General features: G+C 42.2%; 1 protein-coding gene across 1 annotated transcript; it reads left to right on the top strand.

The window, feature by feature from the left end:
* The first annotated feature begins 190 nt into the window (after window positions 1-190).
* LRP3 (LDL receptor related protein 3) lies at window positions 191-26,505 on the top strand. Its single transcript, XM_065662759.1, has 7 exons — window positions 191-589; window positions 5,733-5,780; window positions 11,478-11,616; window positions 19,357-19,565; window positions 19,839-20,925; window positions 22,083-22,215; window positions 23,130-26,505. Exons 1-7 carry the CDS (start codon window positions 523-525, stop codon window positions 23,940-23,942), a joined length of 2,496 nt encoding a protein of 831 aa, XP_065518831.1. The 5' UTR covers window positions 191-522; the 3' UTR covers window positions 23,943-26,505.
* Window positions 26,506-27,363: the final 858 nt, after the last annotated feature.

The following is a 27,363-nucleotide window of genomic DNA, read 5'->3' as shown; positions in this document are numbered from 1 at the left end:
CCGCCCGGCGGAGGGGCAGCCCCGTGGAGCGTGGCGGGGGCCGGGAAGCAACGGGAGCGGGGCGCCCCGTGCCGGGCAGCAGGCCCCACGGCCGGGCGGTGCAGCGCGGGCGGGCCCGGGCCCTGCCTCCCGCTCCTTCCCTTGCCTGCCCTCCTTCCTTCCTTCCCTTCCGCACCGGGCCGCGCTCCGCCTGCGCCGCCCGCCGGCTCTCGGCGGCTCCTCAGGTGCGCGGAGCGGGGCGGCGCTCCGCTCGCTCTCCGGCCCGGCCGCCGCAGCTGCACGGCGGGCCTGTCACGTGGGGCGGCGGCGCCGCTGCTGCGGTCGGTCCTCCTCCACCTGCCCCGGAGCGCGGAGCGCGACCCGGCCATGGGGCTGCGGCGGCGGCAGGCGCTACTCCCGGCCCCGCGGCGGGCGGGCCGCGCCGCCGGCTCCCGCGGCTCGGCGTAGAGGAGAGGCGGGCGCGGGGCTGCCGCGGATCTCCCCCACCTCGCGGTGAAGGGCAGGCAGCGGCGGCGACCCGCCATGGAGAAGGCAGCGGCCGCGGAGCTCCGGCAGGGCGCGCTGGTGCCGCTCACCGCCATCTGCCTGGGTGAGTGCCGGCCGCCCGCTCCCCTGCGGCGGGGCATGTCCGGGCACGACTGCTGGCGGGGGGGGGGATACCTGCGGCCGTTTCGGGAAGTTACCGGGGCGGGGGGACGGCGACGGGAGTCGCTTTCAGACAGACGGGGCTGGCGCGGCCGCGGGTTATTCCGAGCGCCCTGATCGCTGTCCCCGGCAGTGGGGAGGCCGAGCGGAGCCCTGCGGAAACCAGCGGCTTGCCCCTGGCTTTGGAACGGCGGCGGCAACCCCGCACAGCACTGGGAAAAAAAGTTTATAAGGCATCCTCGGTGCCCTCCCCTGGCTGTAACTCTGCGAGGCACGGTGCGGGCAGCGGCTCCCGGCCCGTTCCGAGCCGCCTTCTCGGCCGCGCTGCTCGCCTGCCTGTCACTTCTCTGAGTGGCAGGGTGGAAAACGCACACACACACACACGTACACCAGTTCTCTGCCATAGGCTGTTCTCCTCCCTTCCTTCTGCTTGAAGCGATCGCTCCCAGCTCTGTTTCACAGCAGGTGCTAAGTTATGGCAACGTGATGAAGCATGTTACCGGTTTCCAGTCTGTTAGCCCTTCCTGTCAAGGAAGATTGTTTTTGTTCGGGGAAGGCTTGACACCGATGACAGGAAAAAGTGAGAGAAAGGCCCCACGTGTTTAGCAGGGGCACGTAGAGATGGGGAGTTACTAAAGCTGACTGCTTCGTTCTGTGTGTGCTGAAGGGTTCTGGTGCTGCAGCATTGTCCGGTGCTGGGGCTGCGCTTAACTGTCCTGACTGTTGTTTGGTAAACTGCGACAGCTCCTCGAACTAGAATGTGCTGAAACCACAGCTATATGCTAATAAAGTGGATTAGAGTTCATTTTTAACAATCCCAAATGACAGTTACTGTTTGTTCCAGAAATCATCAGAAGTGGGTATCTGTGGCCAGACTGCTTGTTCTATTTTTGTAGAAGTGGAGTTTTTTTATAACATCATTGCTTGCCTAGAAAATGTAGGAAGTTGAAGTTTGAAAGCTGCTCTGGTTGCTTGAAGTGTATCTATTTTAATTAACGGAAGTGCAGTGTAAAAAGCTATCTAAACTACAAAACAGTTTGAACATCCGTTCTAGCTAGCGTGACTGTTTTCTTGCAGGCTCTTAAAGGGATGTCAGAGATGTGCACAGCATGAGAATAATGTCTGCTGTGTTGCCAGTTTAAAGTTAGGCAAGTTTCTGCCATATCTCGTTTTTTTTTTTTGTCGTCTGGTCAGACCTTTGTTAAAGCTTTTGTTATCTAACAGAAATAGAATGGTTATTGTTAAAGTGACTAATAAGATAATAAAAGATTATGTAAACTCCAGGGCTTAAGTGAGAACAGTTCTTGTATTTAGCTGTGGGTAATGCCAGATTGAAAGTTTAGTAGATTTCTGCTTTCTTTACTGTCTGGCTGTCATTTTCAGCTGTAATGTTTTATTCCTATGCCTTGCACAACTGACTTTAGTGGAAGTGGAGAAACATGAGAGGTGGGAAGCTTGTAAAGTATTCTGGTTCAGTGAACCCATAGGAATAGAATGTTGCTGCTTCTTTAAGGGTTTTTTTATTTTACTTCCTGCTTGTGTGTCCTTTCATCCTTACTTCTGGTCCTTGCTTCTTGCCATTCTTTTCTTTTACTCTTTGCTCTCCCGTAGGCTGTACGTGGTGTTTGGTGTCTGTATCGATGCATTGCCACTGACAATTGCTATATGTGACCTTGTCCATAAACTCCTGCTCCAAAGTCTGGAACCGTTGTTGCAACTGTTCTGTCATGAGGCCATTTTGTTTCTCGTTCTTGAGAAACTGTGGAGGACATCAAATAGGAAGTAATCAAAACAGCGTAGCTGTTGCCTCTCCTGGCTGTGAGAAAAGCCTGGTAGCTGTCATCTGGTTCGGATGTGCCAAGATGTAAATTTCCCTTTAGATCCAAATAACCGCTTTTCCATCTGAAAACCTCATCCTGAGAATTATTTAGCAACCCAAATGAATGGCACAGTTCCCTAAGGGGAGTTCAAGTTGCCTGAACCACTTCTGTTTTTTTCTGACTTTCCCATAAGTCTGCCCAACAGTTAAGGAAAAGAGCATCTAGCAAACTTCCTAATATACCTCTGGTCTCTCACTTACTTGTATTTTCATGAGATTTTGTTTTGGTAAGAGACAAAAAACCCAAGAGGGAATGGCTGGGCGTTCTTTTGGGCCTCTGACACTTTTGAGGGCTGAGTACTTCAGAAAATACTGGTTTACAGCACCCTTGTTTGATCTGATGGTCTTGAGTGAGACCAAGAGTGAGGAAAACAGATACTGAAAACCGTGAGCTTATTCAGTGGCTGGGAAAGTACCTGTTGTGAAACCTAGACTTTGTTTAAAGAGTGTTCTTGACTGCTGACTTCCTAGTGTGAAAGACTTCGAAAATGAGAGCAAGGAACTTGCAACAGCAGCCAAAAGATGTTTTGCATTTGCAGAGGTAAAAGAGCATGTCTTCCTTAGGTATCTGCCAGGCCTGGCGTGCAAAGCTGCCTCTAACTGTCCTTCTGGTTGCAAACTAAGGCTGCCTGACACAGTCCTCAGAAAAAATAAACGTTCTTCTGAGCTGGCTAATTCCACTCTATCATGCCCCTTGTCTTCATGCTACTTATGTCCATTTAAAGGTCATAGGGGCCCTACATTAGCAATGCAAGGGAACCTCTGCTTGGCCTCTCATGTTCTGTTGCTGCCATCGGGAAGATTTGGATAGGAAACATAAAGAAAGGTTGTAAAATGCTTGTACTCACCCAGATGTTTCCGTACAGTGCATCTTAAAACACCTCTTTCAGCTGTGGTGATAACAGTTACACAGAGAATATTCAGGTACTTTCTTTGGAGCAGAACAGAATCTTTAGTTGTCATAAGAAGAAATGTGTGACTTAATCACTGATTAATTTCTTCTTATGATTATATTACTATGGTTACAGGAATAACGGTACTTTTAATACCATGTGGGACAATGTTGTGTCATTGTTGCTGCTGTGTTCCAAGGTTTGTCACAAACAGACGCAATACTCTGTCACAGAGCAAGAGTTAACAGAGCCTAGCAGTTTCCTGGTGTGGGATGGTAGTGTTACTCCTAGGTGCACTTACTGACCTATTGGAACAGGATGTCGCTGTGAAACAAAGGAAATCATTACATGGCACGTTGTTATTACCGTATAACAAATGTCACTGTACATTAACGATGTAATAAAATCCGTGCTGTTAAGGTCCTTTGAACAGTGTGTTAATGCTTATTAACAGAAAGCTGCAGCTCACATGCGTTTCTTCTCAAGCCAGAGCAAATGTACGCTGCTCCTTCGCTTGTGCATTACTAAGAGCTCAACCCTGCAACCACTTAGGAGTGAGAAGTCATAGAATCATAGAATCGTAGAATAGTTAGGGTTGGAAAGGACCTCAAGATCATCTAGTTCCAACCCTCCCTGCCATGGGCAGGGACACCTCACACTAAACCATCTCACCCAAGTCTTTGTGCAACCTGGCCTTGAACACCGCCAGGGATGGAGCATTCACAACCTCCCTGGGCAACCCAAGTTGCTGCCCTTGTCCTTGCCCTGAAGCCCTCTAACAGTGGGTGATGCCAGGAGCAGTCATTCTCCCTGGTTTGCAGGGCCTGCCCTCAGCCCAAGGTCCGTAGCAGTCTGTGTGCTGGCTGAAATCGCTGTCTGTATTTAGCTCTTGGAGCTCTGGCTTCAGGAAGGAGAAAGTCCAAACTGGACATCCAGACATAAGTCAGGGAAGGACTGCTATAGGCACCTGGCCTGCTGCAGTTTGGTGATAATTCACATCCACTACTGACTGAAAACCATGACTGGTTTGCCAAACTGGCCAGCTAAGGGATTGTTTTTAGCTTTTTCTTTTTCACCCCTTTAGTGGTAGGTACTTTTTTCATCTTGTGCTGGTTTAAGTTATACCAGAAGGTGATCGGGGCAAGAGTCACTGTTTCAGGATGTGTTTGGACAGTGTCGAAGACAATGGGGTCCCCCGGCTCCTAAGTGCTACTCTGAGACATAAATAGTGTTAATTGGCAGCAGCTTCCCAAGTGACTGTGGGGAACAGGGACAGACGGTTTCTCATTCTCTCTTCTATTGTTCATTTTTTAATGATGTTTTTTACTAAATGCTGGCCAACAGATTGACTATAAAAAGACTCAGGACTTAACACATGCAAAATAAAGCCAAAGTGGTATGGAATGTTGTAAATTAAGTTTTGGTAACCTTTTAAACCTTTCTAGTTCTTGTAAACGTTTGTCATTTCATTAATAGGCTGTCTTTGTAGATTATAGAATAGTGCTAAAATGAGAGTAATTAGTGGAATATGCTGTAATTGTTAGAGAAGTGCCATAAAGAATCTTAGCGGAAGCTAATATGAAACTACATGTTAACGCTGACCTCTGTGCAACAGTGACACAGGAGAAACTTTGTTTTGGAAGTAACTACTCTTGCCAGATCACTCTAGTAGTATATACTGTGAGGGGAGACTTCGGAGAAAGTGGAGAGTGTTTGGAAACTAATTTGTAAGTCAGGTGTGTGTTACAAGCGCCACCTCATCCTGTTTTGATTTTACCAGTGGACCTTTTTGAAAGCTTCATTGCCTTTGATTAGTCAAAGTAATCACGTTAGCTTTAGCAGTTTATTTTCAAGGTGACATTTACCTGAGAGGAACAAACTTCGCTTTATTCAGAGAAGATGTATTTAAAGATAATAATCTCATTAATTATGTTCCAGCATTTAAGGAGGTGAAGTGACTAGCTGTGATGATGAATGTTTCAGTGTAGTTGTTCTTCTGTCTTCCCCTATTAGAAAAATCCCATGGAATAGATCAGCAGTTGTTTCTTTTGGTAGCATATTTGACAGATACTGAACTAATATTGTGTGTTGATTTTTTTGGTTTTTTTTTTTTTTTTTGTTTTAATAGCTGCAGTGAAGGATGATTACATGTAGTTGATTACATGACTTGCCTGTGTAGATAAGCAAAGGTCTTGCTGGAAGACTGCAATACATTTATAGTAATATCCCAGCAAACGCCTAGAACTGCATCATTGCTAACTGCTGCCCTGTAGCGCTGGTACCTGTCTGAACATTATTTTTCTGTCTTTACACAGTGAATCTCTTCCTGACTGGGAAAACAGAAAGTGCTGTTACCTCCTTAGGTAAGAAATACTTTCCTTATTTGTATTTACTGTTCTTTTGAGTTGTTACTGTTTCTTCCCCATGCAAAATTCACTGTTTAACGAAACAGTGTGAACCTTTGTCATATGAGAGAGAATAACAGTGATGTTTTAGGCAGTTTAGGACTTTTAAGTCTTCCTAGGATTGTAGACTTCATCAGTGTCACTGTGCTAGAAAAATAAAAGTCATAAGCTTGAGGCTAAGGTCGTAGCACGTGCTGATATATTCAGGGGAAGCTGTTTAGGCATTGTGCCTGGGAGTATCGAGCAAGGGACAGTGGCCCATTCCTGGAGGAGCAAAAACAAGAATGTTAAAAATGTCTCAGGAATGTCAAAGTGGAAATTCAACCAGAATCGCAGCACTTAGTGTCATTTCCTTCTCTAAAGCAGTACTGTGACTTGCTGACATTACAGGAACATTACAATCAGGGTTCTCTTGGTTATAAGGGCCCTCTTGTGCCTATCAATCCAGCCTTGTTGGTAAGCATACTTTATGCCCAAAGAGGCTGCAAGTTAAATTAAACCAGAAAAAACAAATAAGGGAAACAGGAGGAGAGGGTATGGGAAAACACAAGAATAATTCTAAGGCAGTGGGTTGATTAATGTGGGAGCTTGAGCATTCAAGTCAACTTGGGGGCCTGAGAGAAGGTTTAAATCAGGAAAATGTAGTAATTTTATGATTAAGTAACTTCCTTACATTTAGTTTAGGGGAAGTCTGGATGAACCATGTAGGACGTGGGTTGTTTATAACATAGTATTTCCATTCTTTCATTGTTAAAAATGCAGAATGTCTTCCATGTCCTAGCCTGTTCTGCCTGGATGCTTCTGTGTCTTTTGATGGCATTTGGCACCCGTTGGCCGTATGGCATGTTAGTTTACAAAGCGTAAATTAAGTAATTATACAGTGGCTGGTCTAGACTGGTGGTACTGCCTCTGCCTGAAATATGTAATAATTCATCCAGTTGGCTCTGCTGCCTTCTAATGCTGTTCTTTTGCTGGAAGCGGAAAGAGAGAGTTGTAACATTTGGCTTTTATTCTTTCAAGTATGAGGAAGCCCTCAGTGTACTCCAGCCTTCATGTTTTTTTCTTGAGACAGTTTTGAGTTTCTTTGTCTCCTGGCAGTGTAACTGGAGTGGGGTAGAAAAATGATTGTAAAATGTTTGCAGTAGTGTGATCCATGTGTAGCTTCTCTTGCCTGTGCCTTGAAGGATAACAGGTTAGGATAGTGCAGTTGAAAGGCAGATGACCCTGCCTTGCAGGAGATATTCCTTAGGACCCCTGATAAAAGTTGGGAGGAATGCTTCTATCCTAACCACATCCTGACAAAGCAGCTTATTACAGGTGATCTTTATGAGATCAGAGGTAAAGAGCAGTTTCTTTTCAGAAAGCAAATAGCAGAAATAAGGACTTCTGAAGAGCACAGGTCAAGCCACCACCTCGGCTGTATTTGTACAACAACTTTAAGCTAGAAAAGCTGCTGCTGCTGCCAGTGGGCAGTCCTCCCCCTGAGCCCCCTCTCCCCAGGCTCTCAGTGAGCCAGTTCAGCCTGTTGGTCCAGTGGAGCATGAGCTCAGGTTTTGTCAGATCAGTGGGTTGAACCATTGAACCGTTGGGCTGTGCCTTTGCTGGTTCTGTCGAATGGGGCAGAAGCAGCTTGCTGGAGACTGGGTGAAGTGGAGGGGAGCCTTAAATGCTTTTGTTTTTTTCTTTTCACTGTTGTAAGGTATCTGCATTAAGCAGCTTGTACAAGCTCTCCTTGAGGGAGGATTTGGAGAACTCAGTTTCCTGCTGACCCTGAGATAGCTACTCGAGGAAGTGTGTATCACCAAGTGTTCTAGTTGTGAGGGAAGGTTCCTTGTAGCAGGTGCAGACCATCCTTTATCCTGGAGCAGATGGTTAGCATTGTGTCCTGTGGGACTGGGGCAGACCCTGGGGCAGAAGAGTGTGAAACTGCAGGATTTATTTTTTGCTGGGATTGTCTGAAAATACATCCCTGCACAGCTTAGTGCCCCAGCACTGTCCTGCGCTGGAGCCCGACGTCTGTTCTGTTGCTTTTGCGAAAATAGGAGCAATCTTATTCATGTAAAGTTTTGGAAACTTTCAAGTATATTTGCGGCATATATATTTGTATTTGGCAGGGAGAATCTGCTGCTGTTTACAGTAGAAATCCATTTGATTATTACAAAAAAAGCCTTATTAAGATTTGTGCCTGCTTGACAGAAACTCTGAGCTGAAACCTTTTCTGGCATTTGTTTGGAGTTTGGCTGTTTTTTTTTTTTTTTTTTTATATCTATGAAAGTCTCATTATTACCTGTCTTCAGAATTCATCTTCTTTTAAAGGCACTATTTCAGTGAGATTTTTGGTGGGTTGGTTTGCCAATCTAGGGATGGCTATTCTGTTTCTTCAGTAATCCTAAATGTGGAAACCAAACCATTTGGGGCTTTCAGTAAATTGGGTTTTCACTTCTGGGTTTGTGCAGAAAGGCTGCAGAAAGAGATTTAGAGAACAATTGTTGAAAAAATGTTGTCACCACTCTTGTGAGCTGTCCCTGATTAATCCAGAACTGTGCGTTTCTATTTAGAGACTTCCCTTTCCTTTAGATGTTTTGGCAATTTGAAAAGGCTTTTGTTTATTTTCCTGAAGGATTGACAGTGTCATCCTGAAGCTCAGCTTAGTAACACAGTACTTACGTATGTGATTCTGCAGACTTCATGGCCAGGAACTGAGGAGGGACGTGAGGCTTCTTTACTGCCACTGAAACCCCAGCAGTACGCACTGTGCCCTTGTGTGGTTTTTCTGTTTTGTTGCCAGCCCTGAAGGCTCTGTTCAGTACAGGATTTTCTTGAAAATGTTTGTAGGTGGAAGAGCAGCTGCTGAAAGTGGTCCTTGGGCACTTCACCTTGTCTGCCACACAGCAGTCAGCACACAGGGCGAAGAAGAGACCTACTGATACATTGTAGGTCCTAGAGTTATGAGCACTGGTGGGAAATGCATCAGAAGCATAGGGCAGCTAAGTGAGGTTTGGATAAACATAATAGTAGTTTTGGGGGGTGATGGGTGTGTGTCCTCAATTCACTCCAAGAGGTTTAGGGAACTGTGGACATGTCCTTTAAAATAGTGGAGTTACGTTTTGGCAGTATGAATTCAGATTAGAGGTCCATTCAAATCAAGAGCCTTTGTAAGAGCAAAGCAGCTGTCCTATTAATTTTGAGTAGGGCAAGTAGGAAATGCTTGTTTTATGTCAGAGGAGCAAAACTATTGAACAGCAATGACCATTGCTGGATGAACCGCCCAAAATGGCGTGTAGTGTTAGCCCTTATTTTGCTCATGTCCTTAGGTTTTCACAGCTACATTTCTTCTGTTGAAATGGAAAGTCTTTCGTCTGTTCTTCTTCCCATATCCCATGTTTGTAGCAAGTGTGCGGTGCTATTAAGTAAAAGCATTTCTGAGAACCTGAACTGTCATGTTACATCAGATCCCACTTACCAATTAGAAAACTGTGCATTATTGCAAAACAAAAAACGCTAGTGATCTTACTTAAAAAAAAAGAAAAAAAAAAAAAAGAAAAGGAAAGAGCTGGAATACTTAAGTATCTGTTGCCCAGAATCTTTGTAAGTACTTCTTAAAATGAAGAAGCAGATATTTGGGAGAATAATACCTCTGCCTAACTGCACTGATGAATGCGGAACTGAAGTGCTGATGTGGAGTCGCCAGCAGGTCAGTGGGACTTCTTCAGAATGGAAACCAAGATAAGCTTGATGTTAATTGTGATTCTATTCTAATGCATATACTATGAATAAGGGATGTTAATCCAGCACACAGTTTGGTACAAGGGGAACAGAAATATTTGCAGAGCTGCTGCTGGAAGCCTCTGGGTAGTGCTGTCTGGTGTATTTGCTCTTTCTGCTTTGTGCTTTTTGTTTCCTTCCCATTGAGAAGTTTTAGTAATCTGGCAGTTACCAAATGCGGTCTTTCTGGCTCCTTTTATGTGGTTGCTAGCTCTAGGTTGTCTTATGCTGCTGTGATAACGCTGATGCAGTGACCAGTGTGCAGAGGGGCACATTTATAGACCTAAACAAACTGAGAAAGATAGTTGAAAAGTCCTGTTGATCTTCCGTTTGCTTTTATATTTCTGTAACTGCATCTGCATCTCAGTATTTTTCCACTAGAAATGTGATTAAAAAAAAAAAAAAGTTGTTTTTTTTCCTAACTGCTTTACTGCAAAATATTTGCTTGGAAAAGAAATGTTTTCCTGTATTTGTGTATTCTGTATGCTTTCGTGGCCTTTGAAACTAGCAGGAATTATATGCATATGTTCAGTGGAATGCCTTAGTTGGAGAGCAAAAATAACGGCTTTCTTTATGTTTTGCCTCAGGTAAGTTACTCACCTCCTGCTTTTTATATTCCTGTGGCTCTCGCTTCAAAAGCTCTTGCTGTGAACAAACATAGTGCCAGTCATGGATTTACTGGTGGGGGTGTACTGCAGCTTGGCCTGTCCCCAGCCAGGAGCTCTGCAGGCAGCCCTGCCACCTGACCCGATTGCAGCCAGGCAGCCTTGCCAGCACTTCTTACCCCAGCCCTCCAGTGCAGCTGAGTCTGATCCCTTTTGTGAGTTGAAAATAATGCATTTATGTGGCTGAATTTCAAGCAATACTGGAAATCTGTGATTTATGACGCAGTACCTTTCGGTGCATGGGTATGGGAGGTATAGGCAGCCCAGCCTTTTTTTTTCCTTGCTACCTTTTTAAGCTATGAGAAAGTAAGCTTCTGTCAAAAATTGGAATATTCAGCTGCAGTCCACAAGTCGTGCTCTAGATAGTAGTTTGTTTTAAAAATAGTTTCGGAGAATGTTCAGAATAGCCATTGCATTACAGAGAGTTTCCCTCCCCTCTTGTAGTCTGCAGGGTACATTTTTCCATCAGAACAGCTTTCCCACTTGTCCTTGGAACCTTTTACTTTCATTTTTGAATTGCTTAATTACAAATTGCAACTATTTAATGTAGTTTTAATTAGCCTGCTGTTTTCCATAGGAAGAACTGAAAGTGCTTTGGAAATACTGAGCTTTATTTAGCCCTGTTTGCTCCTTTGTCTAGAAAATTTCTCATATCTATGGGAATTCAGAAGGAGTTTAGAATCCTCAGTAACATTCAATGAAAACATTTGACATCAGAATCCAGTTTACTTTTTTGTTGGGCTTTTGTTTTAGGGTTTTGGGGTTTTTTTAAGCCATTACAAACTCTTCAGGTCTGTCATATAGTAAGGAGAATAAACATGTCCAGGAACACGTTACAATAAAATGAGCATCTAGATACTTTACATTGAATATGGATCTTCTGCAGTTGCTGGGTGACATACCCAGCCTTTAGGAAGCTGGTAAGAAGGATTTCTGTATTACATCCTCGTGACAGATCCGTGCAGTAACATTGATTGTAGCCTGTGGTAGATTCATACAAGGTTATTGATTGGTCCTGCATCGAAATGCAGGTTACACTTACCTACACTTAGAGGGGGTGTTTTAATTAAAAACCAGGGCATGGAAGAAAGCAGTAAGAGGATAAAACTGTTGACTCTCACTTGTCTGCAATCCCCAGAAACTGATGAAAGCTCTTGTAGCTAATGTGAATCGTTGATTAGGCAAAGCATTAACAATAATATTTTTTTTTCCCACTTATTAACAGCTGCTTGCAGTGGAAAATTGGAACAGCACACAGAGAGACGGGGAGTCATCTATAGTCCTTCTTGGCCATTGAACTATCCTCCAGCTGTAAACTGCAGCTGGTTCATTCAAGGAGATCATGGAGACATGATAACAATTAGGTATGGCTCATGTTATGTGGAGGTAAATGTTTTCTTTGCTGAAATGAAACTAAATGCGAGTTCTTATCTGATATACTGCTATGAGACTGTCAGAGCTACCGGACGGTCAAAGGAGGCTGAAGCTGATTACACTGGAGCATGACTGCAGGCTGGGCACCTCTCATTTTAAAAGTGTTCCACTGTGTCTTGTTCCTGTAGGCTACTTCTGACATCCATTATTATACACACAAATCACTTGTAGTCTTTTAATATATTTATCTTCACTGTACCTGTGTGAGATTTCATCCACCTCTGATAGATGAGGGGGTGAGAAGCAGTGATATATTTACTCAGGTTAAGTAGACCTTTTTCTCTTCATTGCTTATAAATAGGAATAGGTGAAGGCTATAAAACCTGGAACAGCCTCAGTGGGATCTGTAAAATTCTTAGAGAAAAAATGGCTTTTTCTGTAATGTCTTGAAGTGGTGTTCAGTTTAATGGACAGTTGAAGATAGTTATTGCTTATTGTTACTTGTTAACCAGAAGACACATGCTTTTCTGCTTAATATTTATTTCCAACAGAATTAAATAATAGTTAGTGTTTGTGGTACAATTTCAGCTCATTCTGTAAAAATACTTTTTAGAAAAGACTAGAACATATTATAAATGGTTTGTTAAGAATGTTTCGGCTATAATGTCAGCATAGCACATATGTGTTTAATTTCTCTGTGCTAAACGTAGTATCCTTCTCCAACCAAGAATTTCTTATTCAAAAAAGAAAAAAAAAGAAAAATAAGCAAACACAGGAAAGGGGTTTTTGTTTGGTTTTTAGTACTGTTGTATTTGACACCATCTGCTCATTCTTTGCTCAGCTGCTTGAAAGGACTGCAAACCTCTTCAACTGCAGATGCTCAGCAATTAAAAATAAATCTGCCACAGATGGAATAATAAGAGGGCTCCACCATCCAAAGTTCAAAATAGGAACTACTCATCAGAAGTAATGAAGTAGATACCTGCCAGCATTTGAGATCCATAAATAGCAACATGCTTTTAAACCCCATTAAATTGTATTGGACTTGGGGAATTTGTTTCGAAGCAACAGATTATTGGAAACTCTGAGAAAGCATACAGATGAGACACAGGACTTGACTTGGAGAGTAGTACTGCAGCTTATGTTATGAGAATGTCTCAAAGCTCCCAGATAGAATTAGGATTCTCTTCTGGAAGTACAAGTGTAACAGGCTAAGGAGACTGAGATGCAGAAACTGGTAATAATGTGTGTGTAGTTTAGACGTGTGCGTAGCAATATGACTTGAAAGATTTCTTCTTAATGGGTTTGTGTCTGTCACTGGATAAAGGACCACATCCTGCCCTCCTGTGCAGATGCTAACAATGGGAGCTATGTGTTTACATCTTGGGGAGTAGCATTGTGGTGTTACATTTCTGACTATAAATGTACTACGAATGACTCACTCCAGTATATTAAATGCAAAATGTTACAGCATCTGAGGATTTCTTTAGAAAGTTGGACTCAGAATGCCAAGGACATAAAAGAAGCAGCTGACTTACCTAGGCAAACTGGGAAAAAGGGTTCAAATACAAACGTCTTTTTCTCTTAACTGTTGGATATGCTTGTCCTAACAGTTTGTTGATAAGGATATAAGAGTAGCCTTTTAAATTTTCCTAGGAAAATCAAATACAGCTCTTGTGATAACATCTGGATTTTGAAAGGTTTTTTTTTTTAAACCCACCACCTCCTTTGTGTTATGTTATGCTGAATACATTTCCTTTGATCTTGAGTTCTCATTGACGCTAAGACAGCAACGTTATATAAGTATCATATTTGAGGTACAGCGGGAGTCATTGAGGGATAAAATTGCAATTGAAAGTTTTGATTTCTAAAACATCTGCAGTTGGTGGTCATTTTTTATAAATCTATTATTCATCAGCTTTAATAGAACAGTGTTCAGATCTGCATGTGGATATAAGATGCTGGCTTCTGTGGGCATGGTCTTTAGAAGCTTTGTCTGCCTTTTTTGTGTGTGTGTGTATTGATTTTCTTCATATTCTCTTATTTCCATGCTTATTGTTGTGTTTTATAGTTTTCATTTTAGAAATCTTTGAGGGGGACTTCACAAGATCAGGAAAAACATGTTCTTTGTGCTTATACCTCTTTGTTAATTATGCACATTTCAATACTTTCTTCAAGTTTGGGTGTCTGATGGAATGGTGCTATTGATTCCTGGGAACAAGAGTGTAGCCACTGTCTTCCAGGACTCTGTTGTATCTCTTTAAATTCAGGTACTCAGTCTGTTAGTTATTGTTTTGGAAATGACTTGATTTTCCCACCTATTTTCTCTATCTTTATTCTTGTTTTTCACAGAGGACAACATAACCCCTCTGTAAGATCAGATAAGGATGTCATATGCAGTAACTGCCTTTGTACCATCTTTTACAGGTTTTATATATGTATGTTTCCTCATATCAGAGAAAAAGGTTAAAAATAATTTTTGTTCAGCAGTTGCTGTTACCTGATGGTTGTAATTAACCCCAGTGAGGGCAGAGCATAAATGATTTGCGTTTTAATGCAGGCATTTATGGGGCTGAGAGTGAAATGTTCTCTATGCTCAGAATTTAAGACAACAGTATTGAAAAGTGATCTACTTAGTGACTCACTCAAGCTGTCTCTTATTAATTGAGGTGGGGAGGATCACCTTCATTGGCTTTCACTTCAGTGATTCATGGCATTGGCTTTGAAAAAAGGAATTGTCAGATACCATGTGAATTTCAATTTCTGAGTACAACTGAGGCCTGTTCTTGTAAAGGCTTGCTGGTCTGTAGTTGTATGAAGAATTGAAGGGACTGGTTTGTAGTCTATTTACCAAACTCACAGTGTTTCAGAACTTGACATTAATTGGAAAAAGCTCATAATAGCCATTTATTTCATTCAGTTGCATGGCTGAGCCTTTGATGAAACAGCCCCTGTGTCTTTTGCCTCAGGTTCAACAGTTTGCTGGTGCTTGGAAGCTGGAAATAGAATAGAACTTTCCTGACTTCCAGGTCCTTGTGCTTCAGTGGTTAAGTAGAAGTTTTTAATGAGCTAATTAAGTCATCAGTTGTTCACAGGCTGCACTTGCTGTGAGGGGTTGGCAAATAGAAGTAACTTTTCTTGCTTAATTGGCCAGTCTGTTTTATTTTGGGACTGTGCTCTACTGATCCACCCATAATATTTGTTCTGCAGTTTTTAAATTAGACCGAACCACATATTTGGAGATTTGGGTTTTTTTGGGGGTGTTTTTTTTATTTATTTATTATTATTTATTTGCTAATTACTTTCATTCAGATCTTATATCCCATATTTATCCTTTTTCCACTTATTAAGAATGCTTTTTTTTTTTTTTTTCTTGAATCTGTAGTTGCTCGTGCTTAAACTACTAAAAGGTTTGTAGGGAATTCCCTACATTATTTATGGAAGTACTTTTTTTCCCTGAACTGCTACTGCTTCTCAGTGCAGATGGCAGAAAGCTCAGCTATGCATTAATTTTTTCAGGTAGCACATTTTTTTCATATTTAGAGTCTTAATGTGTATTTATGATAATCTGGTTTAATAAAGCTCTTTGCAGCAACATAAAAATAATTGTCATCGGAAAATGTCATTGTTGGCACCTGTTGCGTCACTTGAGTAAACCAGGAAGTATCTGATATAAATAAGGCTGATCCTGTAGTTTTCTGTTAGCTTCTGGAGCCCTGATGAGGTAACCTTTCCTTGGTGTCATACACCTGAAAGAAAAGATCAGATTATTTTACTGATTTCTGCAGAATTCTGTAAAAAATGATGTAGTGCTGCATTTGTCAGTTCACATTGAGTTGTTCTGATCCTTGGAGCCTGAATGCTTCCATTGTTTATTAAACTATTCTTATACTTTTTTATAACTTTAGGAGACTTTTTAAAAGGAGTTAGTTGTGGAAGAGGCATTCCAAAAGCAAGATAACTGGAGTTAGTGCTTTTGAATAGCATCTGTCAGAAGAAACAAAATCTGCAAAATTTGGTCTGATGATTTTGATCTTTTACACATCTCCTCCTTGATTCCTGTATTGTGTTGGAGATCCACAGGGAGAATAGCCTAAGGACCAAAGTCTTTCAAAGGATGTTCTGTGTGGTAGTGATGGGTGTTGTGCTTGTTATGACTGCAGTTCTAAGTGCTCAATATACCAGTGTACCACTGCAGCTTGCATGGGAGGATGGACCTCTGGGTCCACACTGCACTCCTTCAGAGCACTTTGCTGGAGGGGGTTAGTGACTGAACGGTCCCATCTTTTGCTTCTCCTTTCAAACCCTGTGTTTCCCTGCCCAAGATGTTTAAACCTGCAGTACTGACTGGTGCTGCCTGAGATTTTGGTGACTTTATCCGCTAGTACTCTGTTTCAGCATGTCTTGATTCTGATTCTTGTTTTAATCACAGAAAATTATGTGGATTCAGGATACAAATGGTCTGAGACCTCCCTCAAGAACTGTAACTGCAGATAGTACTTTTCATTACTTTTACAAAGACTCTAAGATATTTGTACAGTCCTACAAGCAGTAGGAGCACAAGACATTGTCCCTTATTTCCACAGTATACCCTCACTCATTCAAACCACTGGACTAATGTCTTTGACAGAAAAATTTGCATTTCAGTTTGTGGACATTCAACTGAGTAAGTAAATGTATCTGTGTTCTATTTTGTGGGTAGCAGGATTAAATTATTCTTCAGAAGACTGTAACAGCAGCTGTGCTGGATGTAATTACAGCTGATGAAAGATCTGAAGTAGCAAAGGTTGAATGCACTCTTCAGGACTCTTGAGTAAAATAATCAGTGAGCTGTTTCATGTCAGATTAGTATGGCAGAAACTTCTGACACAAAACCTTGTTGCAAATGCATTATAAAGCAAACCCCAACTTTATGTATTTATACATTCGCACATATGTATTCATGTTGCTTCATGTTTCTTTACAGAGGAGTGATTTTTGTGGTGAGGTTGGTTGATGGCTCATTCAAATGATGGCTTTTGGCCTCGTGTAAGATCACCATCAATTTAAATGGGGAAAAGTTGGCTCCTGGTGGAGACAATATAACTTAAAAAGATGCTGGAGTAGAGTGACAGTGCCTTAATGAAAGCCAAATTTGTACAAAATATGTCTGCTGATGAGTTTGTATGAGGTAGTTCATAATTGCTTTGACTTTGCTCTTGCCCTTAGAAGATGAAATTTTTTAACTGCTACAGTTTCTATTATAATTCTACATCAGAACTAGAACATCTGTATTTCAGAGGAATGTTTATTCAATGCTGTTTGAAATTCCTAAGCACCTGGGATTAAGATGTTTATTGTTTTTGAAAAAGAGGTTGTTCTTGTGAATGTTCTGTATTGCCCTTTTTCAAATACCAAAGCATTTGTGTCAGTAGCTCGAGCATCCCTGAGAAGCATGGTGTTTTCAGGGAGGCTGTTAAAGATGATGCTTCCTTGCAAGTCTATTTTGCCTCATTACCCAGGTACTCAGTTGGTTTTGTGGCTAAAGCTTGGATTTCTTAGTGGAGAAGTGTGGGATTCTGCTCTGAATCTATTTCAGATCCACAAGCTAATGCTCAGGAAAAGCAGTTTATCCTCTGTAGGCCTGTGCTTCTTCTTTGGAAGGTGGGATTAAAGTTTGTTGCTTTTCCATACCCTCTATAATAAACAAAAAAACCCTCCAACCAAAGCACCCTTTATTAACAATCTTCAATACTGCATTCTCAAGGTGAAAGTGAAAAGTGTTTGTTTATTTTTTTGTTTCCTTGAAAGAAATACATTTTAATGTAAGGTAGAGACAGCTTATTATATAGGCAAATTTTCCCCTGGGTGTGTGCAGTCTGTTGTGTAACCACACTGTGGGTGAATTATTTACTCGATAGACCTAAGTAGCTGTTGTCAGCAGAGTGGGGAAAATGAGTGGCTGTGTGACTGTGCAGTGCTGGGAACTGGATAAAACAGGTGAACACATTTTTAGTGCTTGAAGATTTGTCCTGGTACATCTAAAATAACTATAGAAGTAAGATTTAGTAAATGATCTTGTTCGTTTCTCACAAGCAGAAGTTTTTCTAGTCACTCCCTGTGCCCTCCCAGTTCTGAGTTTCCATTTCTTCATTTATTGACTGTTCCCTTTTCTTAAAAAATTGTTGTTGGGCAGATAGGTATTTCTAATACTTATCCCCAAAGTCTGCACAGTCGTCTAGAACTTCCTTGCAAAATATGCTGGTTTCAGAAGCTTGATGCAATTGCTTCTTTCAAAGAATTAGGTGCTCTGGGAATATGTCTTCCCAGCTGGGAAGATACATAGAGCATGTGGGAGGAAAAGAGTTTGAAAAGAGGAAGGACATATTTCTGGGTGGATTGTCCTTGCCTGTACAAATGTTGTTGGACATCTTAATTTCCATTTTAACTTAACACTTTCAGTGCTCTCTTACTTCACGTGCTCTTGCTGATAATTTTGTTTTTGAGAGTTATTAAGCTGCTATGTTTAGCGTAACCTAGAGGTATGTGTAGGCTGGATCTTCTTGAATGAGTTGGCTAGTTTACGTAGTCGCTGCTCTTTCCCTTTCACCTTCAAAGGGCAAGATGTGGCAGGCATTGAAAGCCTTTTGTAAATGCATGATGATATCGGCAAATGATCTTTTCCATTATCTTTTCCAAAGAATTTCTCTTTAATGTTTGTGAAAAGTCCTTTGTGGAAGGAGGTCTGTGTTTTGCAGCAGCTTTTGAACCTTTCTGAAACTTCTGTCTAGGTATGTGCAGTGAGTACACACAAACTTCTGCCAAGTTGATTTTGTGTGGCTGAGTTAGATCGAAGAGGACCAAAATTTATTTCTAAATGTTCTGAACAGTGTGCCTTTTCCTAATGAGCGTGCTTCTCTGTGCAATGCTATTGTCATAGCAGATTACTGAATGCAAATGTAATCTCTTCCATCAGAGAACAAATACCATGTATGGTTCCTGAGCTACAGGTTAGGGAGTATTATCTGGTTGTGTTCAGTGTTCTGCAAACAATCAGGGCACTTCTTTGCACTAGGTAGGCTATTACTGAATAATCACTGGGCTTGGGCCAGCAGAAGGGCCAGAGGTTTGACAGTAGAAGTTTATAGGCTTGTTTTGTCTGTGGTTGCATTCCCAGAAATGGAATATTTTAGTCTTTGAATTAAAAAAGTAGTGGTGTTAGGATTCAGGTTCCATTTGCACCTCTTGCAGTCCTATTCTCTTCTTGCCCTCTCCCTAGCATGAAGAGTTGATTTTTCTCTTGTATTTATCTCATTAGGGTTCTTTGCTCTTTTTCCAAGACAGGAGTCTGCCCATAGTTTCATATTTTTAAGGTTGAAAATATTAATGCTGAAGTTAATCCACCTTCTGTATAATGTATTCTGGAATTTTGCTTTTACTCAAATCTGTATTTTAGGAAGCAGTTTTGTTTAAGGACTGAGAAAAGAGGAATCAACCTTTCAGCCTTTGGAGCTACTTGACATGCTGTTATGCCCATGATATAGGTGCTTTTCCAAACTGGGGGAATTTAAGTGCTCTGTTTATATGTACTCAAAGTACTATGGGTGTTTCATTATCTTTGAATGTGGTGTGTTTATGTCAGCCCTGTTTGGTGGAGAAAGTCAGCTGTCACAGCCTGTTCTTCCTCTGTTTGGCTTCGTTTCAGGTACATGTCCTCTTTGTAACTTTGTGTTTTCTTTTGTTCCTTACAGTTTTAAGAACTTTGACTTGGAAGACTCTCAGAAGTGTGCAATGGACTGGTTGATGATCGGCCCATCTTCCAAGAGGGAAGAGTACAAAGTGTGTGGATCTTCCATACCTCCGTCTTTCATCTCTGCAAGGGACCATGTTTGGATATTTTTTCACTCGGATGCAGCAAGCTCAGGACAGGCTCAGGGATTTCGCCTTTCTTACATTAGAGGTAAAACCTTACAGTTTTATTTGCTTCACTTACACACTCTCTGGCAAAACCCGAAGAGGTAGTGGGTTTTGTTGACTGGAGTCTTGGGCCAGTTTTGATGACTGTAAGGTGCTAGCATGGTAACACTGACTCTATTTCCACGTGACTTTTTAAGAGTATTCCTGAAGTGTTCTGGCCTGGCCGATGAGTTGTGACATGCAGGGTAGTAGATGTGACATCAGATGATTCCAGAAGTTTTGATGCTGACAATTTTCTCCTTGCCCTCTTTCATAGGAAAGATAGGTCAAGCTGCATGCCAGTCAGATGAATTCCGTTGTGCAAACGGCAAGTGTATTCCCAGTACTTGGAAGTGTAATTCCATGGATGAGTGTGGTGATAACTCGGATGAGAGAAACTGCACTGTCCCTCCTACTGAGCCTCCGTCCAGCATCTGTCCCTCAGGAATGTTCCAGTGTAGTGCAGCCCACTCCACCAAATGCTTGATGAACGAGCTGAGATGTAATTCAGTTAAGGACTGCAGTGATGGTTCGGATGAAGACAATTGTCCTGATCTTTCCTGTGGCAAAAGACTGGGTAATTTTTATGGATCTTTTGCTTCCCCAGACTTATTCCGTGCTGATCACAGCAGATCAGACCTTCGTTGCACGTGGTATGTGGACACACAGGATAATCGACATGTTCTGTTGCAGCTTGATTTGCAGTTAGGCTACAATGACTATGTAAAGGTGTATGATGGCATCAAAGAGAGAGGTGATAAATTAATGCAGACATTTTCATACCACAACAACAGGCATTCTGTGAGTGTGGAGTCATCAAAGGGGCAGCTCACTGTGTCGTACCATGCCCGGTCTAAAAGCACCGGCCATGGGTTCAATGCAACCTATCAGGTGAAAGGCTATTGCCTTCCTTGGGAACACCCTTGTGGAAGCGATGAGGAGTGTTTCACAGACAAGCAGCGTTGTGATGGCTGGTGGCACTGTCCAAATGGCAAGGATGAGGAAAACTGTCCTGCTTGCCAGAAGAACGAATACCCATGTGAAGGAAACAGTGGGCTTTGTTACTCAGTACTTGACCGCTGTAATAACCAAAAGAACTGCCCAGATGGCTCAGATGAAAAAAACTGCTTTACTTGCCAGCCAGGAAACTTCCACTGTGGGACAAATCTGTGCATCTTTGAGACTTGGCGCTGCGATGGCCAAGAAGACTGCCAGGATGGAAGTGATGAGCATAACTGCCTGGTGATTGTTCCCAGGAAGGTCATCACAGCTGCTCTGATCGGGAGTCTTGTGTGTGGCTTGCTGCTGGTGATAGCACTGGGTTGTGCATTTAAATTGTATTCTCTGAGGACCAGGGAGTACAGGTAAGCATCTTGCTGTGGTGTTTTTTCCCATTTTGTTTAAATGAAAAAAAATCTAATTGTTAACCAGAGAACTTGGAAAATACTGTGAAATCAATCCAAGGAATCGATGACAATTAAATAGCAGTCACTTCACTAGACATAGAGAAGAGTATTTTAAGATTTTTGGAAGTAGTGAGGTGAATGTCAGCTCATGTGTGATCTATAAGAAATACACATTTATTATGCAGCCTGGCAGAACCTGCATATAACTTAAAACTGCTTTGAGTAATTTCTTCTTCCCACTCCTCCCCCTGCAACAAACATATGCCCCTGCCAAAAATTGAATGCTGAACTGTTGCTAAATCTGAACTGAGTAACCCCTAGCCCCTCCCCAAATACCCTAATTTTCAGTTCTTCTAAAGTCGTGTCCTGCAGCAGCGCAGCCTGTTCTGGGCAGGAGTTGCTAACCTCCGCCATTCCCACTGTTGTGAGCTATAGCCCCTTTTCCTGGTACTGTATGCTTTGTTGTACGGACTGCGTGTGTGTTTCTGTGCCTGCTTGTCACATGTTTGATGAGGCATAGTTCTGCCCTTTTGAAGAGAGTCGTAAGGGACTTTCTGACGTCCATCTCTTGTCATAGGCAGCAGCTCTGTGCAGTGCTGCTGACACCGGTTGTGTGTTCAGCACGGTGTGCTTCACATTTGTTCCTGATTGCATCTGCATGATTAAGGAGCTGGAAAACAGCAGCCATGCTGTGTTGGAGACCTGGGTGCCTTGGTTCTGGCAGGACAGCCAAAACTCTCTGCAGCTGCAAGCTGCCTGTGTTGAGTGATTGTTTCCAGCTCTTAATGTTGGCTTGTCCAAAAATAACCTTTGGGCCCTCCCTGAACACATTACCACTGTTACTGGTGTAAGCTGGCCAGTTGATAAAACTTTGGTTGCCACAGAGTCCAACTTAGGACTGCACTGGTTTGATTCACTGACGCTTATATCCTGTATTTTTACTCCTTTTATTTATTTTATCATCCTGATAAGATTTTCATGGAGCCTGGTTCAACATTTGTGGTTTTGCTGCTAGCATGGAGCCCTGTGCAGTGTTTTTATACGTTAATGTGAGTGAGGGAGGACAAACTCGCTGTTACTTCTCTTTCACATTTTCTCACTGGTTCTGTTTCCAGAGCATTTGAGACCCAGATGACACGACTGGAGGCAGAGTTTGTGCGGCGGGAAGCTCCACCTTCCTATGGACAGCTGATTGCACAAGGACTTATCCCCCCAGTTGAGGACTTCCCTGTGTACAATGCATCACAAGTACGGAGACATGAGTGCCAATGAACTACCAGCAGCCAAACTACTATAAATTAGATAGACTCAATCTGGAAATGTATTTTTTCAGTAGCTGTGCTCATTATATGGAAGTTACATAAAAATATGTATGTTTTACTTGAAGCTGAAGAACCACAGTTACACATCTTGGTGCTGTGGGTAGTTTTGAACACATTAAATGTGTTTGCTAGGGAACAGCAGTGAGATAAGCACATGCTGTTTTGCTGTACGTCAAGATAGAATGAACGGAGACAAAGGTCAAAAAGTAAATAGAAAAAAGGCTTTTCAAGCTGAAACTGTAAATGTGCCTGACGTGATAAGAAAGTAAGGTCTCTAGCAGTATTTTGGGGAAATTCTGGGATTATTTTTCATTTACAAAAACATTACATTGGGAAGAATTAAGTCATTCTTCTGTTTTATTGCTGAATTCTCAAAAATTTCCTGTGCCCTGTTGAAAGTGTCCAACTGTGATACAGTTCCTATGTGATATAAAGCACTTACAGATTGTTACTCACGTAGAAAACTAGTTTGCCTTGCCCTTTCTTCTCTGCTGTTGCCATCAGGACAACATGTGCTGAGGATCCTCTGCTATTGCTAATGATAGAGGATTCAGTGGTCTGCAGTCCGTTTTTTTAGTGGTGGTCTGATCATGTGAGTGAAGCATCTTCCTGGGCAGAGCTTAAACTCATGAAGGAAACACTCTAAGGGAGAGTCTTCTAGTATAGGTAGAGCTGTCCTTGATATTCTTACACAGTTCATTAGAAAACTAGCATTTAACAAGGAAGTGTGGGGATCAAGTCTGAGAATTCTGGTAGGGTGGAGATATTAGTGGAAAGAACAGAGTTAGGGAAGTCTTTTGAGTATGTGTGAAATCACAGTTTGTTACGTCTGTGTTACAGGCTTCTGTGCTGCAGAACATTCGAACAGCCATGAGGAGGCAGATGAGACGACACTCATCAAGACGGAGTGCGTCTCGGCGGCGCTTGGGCAGGCTCTGGAACAGACTTTTCCACAGACCTCGGGTGAGAGGACAGATCCCGCTCCTGACACCCGCCCGCACTTCACAGACTACACTGGGTGATGGAATCATCAATCGTGCTGTGGGGACTGTTCGAAGTCCTCCCCCTTCTCCTGAAGGACCTAGTTTAGAGGCAAATGCCCCTGGTCAAGCCAGGTGCCTACAAGAAGCTGTATGTAGCAGCTTGCAGTCAGAGACTGAAAGCACAGAGCCACCGCCTTCAACTGTCTTACTGAATACTTGCACAGCAGCACATGCAGAGCCTGAGGCTGGACGCACCGGTAAACCTTCAGGTGCTGAAACCTCTGGCAGTGAGCTTAAGCAGTCCGGTAAAGGGGATTCAGGAAAGGCTTTCAGAGATCCTTTATCTGAAAGTGTTACAGAAACGATCCATAGAGGGTCAGTGTCTAGGAGGACTGTCCGAGAGGACAGTAGTTTAAGTAGAAGTCATCCGCTGAGTGAAGAGCCATGTAGGTCACCTTTAAAAAGGTGGGAGTCTGCTTATCCAGACACCCCTATGAATGTTCATATCCAAGTGGATGGACAAAACCGATGTTGCTCTAACTCGTACCGGGAGGAGCCTTTGGGTGTTCATGCAGCTTGTTGCCATTCTGTGGAAGTGCCAATGTTAGAGTCCTCTTCTCCCCTCTCTGAAATCAATACCAGTGATGATGAATCTTTACTGGTTTGCTAATAAAAATTTTTAGTTCAGCTCTGTAAATTTTGTAACTTCATTGTTTATATGACAGTGAAATTTGGGGATAGATGGTATGTCCATGCTCTCAACTTTTTCTCTTAAAACCAGTGTGCTTTAATCCTGCAGGGAGTACAGTATGAGACCAAATGAGACAAGTTTTTGTTTTCCTTGCTATTCCTGAAATTCCAGTGGTGCAGAAGTAGGCCAGTATGTGATGTCAGGGGCTAGGATAGCAAGAATGTGTCCCTGCAGTTTGGAGGCATTTCCATCCTCTGATAATTCTTCTGTGCATTTATTCACTCTGCATTCAGGGAGCTAGTGTTTCATTGCTTTTCAAGTGGTCTTACTGAAATTAGAGTGAACTCTGTTGGAACCTGGGGCAGGCATCATTGTCAGTCTGAGTACTGAACTAGAAATAACATTGTCTTTTTAGACATCATCATTTAAGTAGAAATTAATAATTTTTAACTACAAATAGTTAGAAGGAAATAAAATCATTTGCAGCTTCCTCTTCATAGAAATTGCAGACTTTCTTTGCTCCTTTCAGAAATGTTTTGATGGTTGTATGTACCTTGAAGCATCTGCTAAAACCAAAGGTTCTGTTAGAATACCCAGGATGATATCTGGTGTGTTACCTGCTAAAGCTTTGCAGGAGAGATTAGCAGGGTTCAGTGTAAGCAGAGAGCAGTGAACCCCGGCTGCAGCGATATTTCTGTTTTGTGTTGTCACATTAAATTCTCTGTATAATGATGTGAAGTTTGGAGAATTGTTTGCTTTCTCCCAACCTTCTTTTTCCCCTCCTCCTGTCTGTTTCCGGGGACTTTATGATTGCACCACTTTGGGGGTGCCCTAAAGGGTCCTGATGCTTCACAGCTCCTGTTGGCTGCAGAAGGAAGTACTGAGCATTTGATAACTGTCAGGATAGATTTCTGATTTATTGTAAAGTAAAATCTGCATCACAAATTTGCTTTTAAATTGGCTACCTAGGTGCAGATGGATTTTGTTCGCTTTTTTTCTTTTAAGAACTGATGTAGGTGAGTGCCGTTTTCACACTTGACACTGTGGATTGCTTAGTAGTTAAATGTAAACTAGCACCTTTTGGATTTCTAGAGTTTAATGAAACGTGAGCAAGTTATTTATCTGGAAGAAGGGTGATGTTGCTTAACCAGCAGTGACTCAGTGCAGAATGACAGGACATTTCTGTGTGGTAGCTGGGCCCCGTTGTGATGGCTGGGGCATTGGCCAGGCTCCCCCATGCCGTAACACAAGCTCTGTTTCAGTTCGCCCGTGACACAGTGACAAACTAAAATGCTTTATGTAGGAGTTAACAAGGAAGTTGATGCTGTTGCCCTGTAAATACTCTTCTGCTCAGAAACTTGTTTCTTGCAGTAGGAATTCAAGTTGCCCAAACTTATTAACTGAATTTGTAAAATTGAGATGGACTTTGGTGTCTGTGGATCTGGGCTCTGCTGTCCACAGCACCTCCTGGCTGTAAAGGCAAACAGGCTTTCACAGTGAATGGTTATGTTTACATCAAAGTGTCAAAGATTTTTTTTCCTTTAAATGGACTGTATTTTGACCTGGATATTTTACTAGGAGTCCTTTTGGGGGTGTGCCTTGAAAAGAACAAGGAGTAGGACTTTGGCTTTACTGGAATGTAGGATGGAAGAATGAAACTGAAGTTGGTTTAGTTTTGAGTTTTTTTTTTTTGCGAGTCTTCAGTTGCACATTGGTTTCATTGATTGATTTTGCAGAAGAAATCTCAGGATCTGCACTGAGAGTGCTGCAGTGTCAATACCTGAGGAAACCACAAAGTCTGTGATAGCTTATGTCTGCCCTTGTAAGCATCAAGCAGTGAACCAACCACTCATTGCTTCATTCCTTTGCTCAGTGGAAAACCCCACACTTTTATGAAAGTTAATCAGCTAATAAACTTGCTAAAATTTTTGTTATTTTAATAATGCTTTTCTGCACTCTTTAAAGATTTTTGTAGACAGGAAGGAGAAGAAAAGTATTTAAGGTAGCTTTTTGTTTTGGTTAGGTTTTGGTTTGGTTTTTTAAGATACAAGCCTCCTCTGTTCAAGCAGCCAAAAAACCCTCCCTAAAAAATTCACTGAATAGAGAAGAGTACCGATGCTGGTTTAAGAAGATTTGAAGCTCACAGGCAGCATTAAAGGAAAAGTGACTCTCTTGCGTTTTTTCTTACTGCTGTTAAAACATGGGGAATGTTTCTGTTTGAAATTCTGGCATCTGCCAGCTTGTATTTGACTTTGTAACATCCCTTAACTCTACTTGTTTTCTGTTACCTGCTATGTTGTTTGCTGTTTTGTTTTTTCTCCCTTCAGGTTTTATGCTCTTTATTTACATTGTATATATTCATTTACCCATAAAATTTTACCACAATGAATGTACAGGTATATGGTTCAGGTGTGGCATCATGGTTGACAGTGTCTGCTGGTTCCTGGACAATGATACTAAGCAAGTAAGATGCTGGGCATCATCATACTTTGCTCTTGGTTTGGATCCCATCATTTTTAATAAAATTTCGTGTGCCCAGAGACTGTGGGTTTCTGACTGTCACAAAGATATAAGGTGCCTAAATTATACTGTGCCTTTGTTAGACTCTGCATACGCCAACCCCAGCTCAGTGTGTTGACATGAATGTGAAGGGTGGCAGAAGCCCTGAAATGTGTGACTGTTTAGGTGGTTAAAAATAGTTGTCTGAAGTACAGCCTCCTATTTGCTTCACTGAGGTCAATGCTTGTTTTGCTGATGCTTCCCCTTCCCAGTCTGCTTTGGAGGGTACCGCTGGCTTTATTCTGCTGTTTTTCAGAAGGTGGAGGCCGAGTTATTTTTGTGTTGACAGAGATTTAGCCTACAGAGTTAGAAATCTTTATCTGTATTGAAGAGAATTGGACAGACTTTATGACCATCTAGATTTATCTGTAGCCATGAAGGATGGAAGGACAGGGCTTGGTGCAGAGAGATAATACCTCCTAACCTAGCAGGAAGTGTTTGCTTTACTTCACCATGCAGTGCCAATTCAGCTGCAATGACAGTGGCACAGGCAGTAATACTACAAACCATATCCTCATATAAGGGAGGCTGAATTGAATATAGCCCATGGAATGGAAATAGACTGAAAAATGATACCTGTGCATTTGCCACAGTTTGTTGGCAGCCTGTGCAGTGCAATAGGTATGTCTTAGACAAACCATGGAGCTAACTTGAAAAGCATTGAGGGAATTAAGTGTTTTTTTTTTTAATCAGGCCTTTCTCTGAGGGGGAGCAGAAGAACTGCTTTTGATGATTTGAGATTTCTGGCCTTTTCAGGAAACTGAGTTTTAATCTCCCAGGCAGATACTGAGATTTAAAACCCAGTACAAATGCTGGTTGCATGTTACCTGAACCTCACTGG

Source organism: Lathamus discolor, chromosome Z, assembly GCF_037157495.1.
Source record: "Lathamus discolor isolate bLatDis1 chromosome Z, bLatDis1.hap1, whole genome shotgun sequence".
Lineage (NCBI taxonomy): Eukaryota > Metazoa > Chordata > Aves > Psittaciformes > Psittacidae > Lathamus > Lathamus discolor.
The sequence above is the reverse complement of the archived record's forward strand: the minus strand, read 5'-3'. Positions and strand labels throughout refer to the sequence as shown.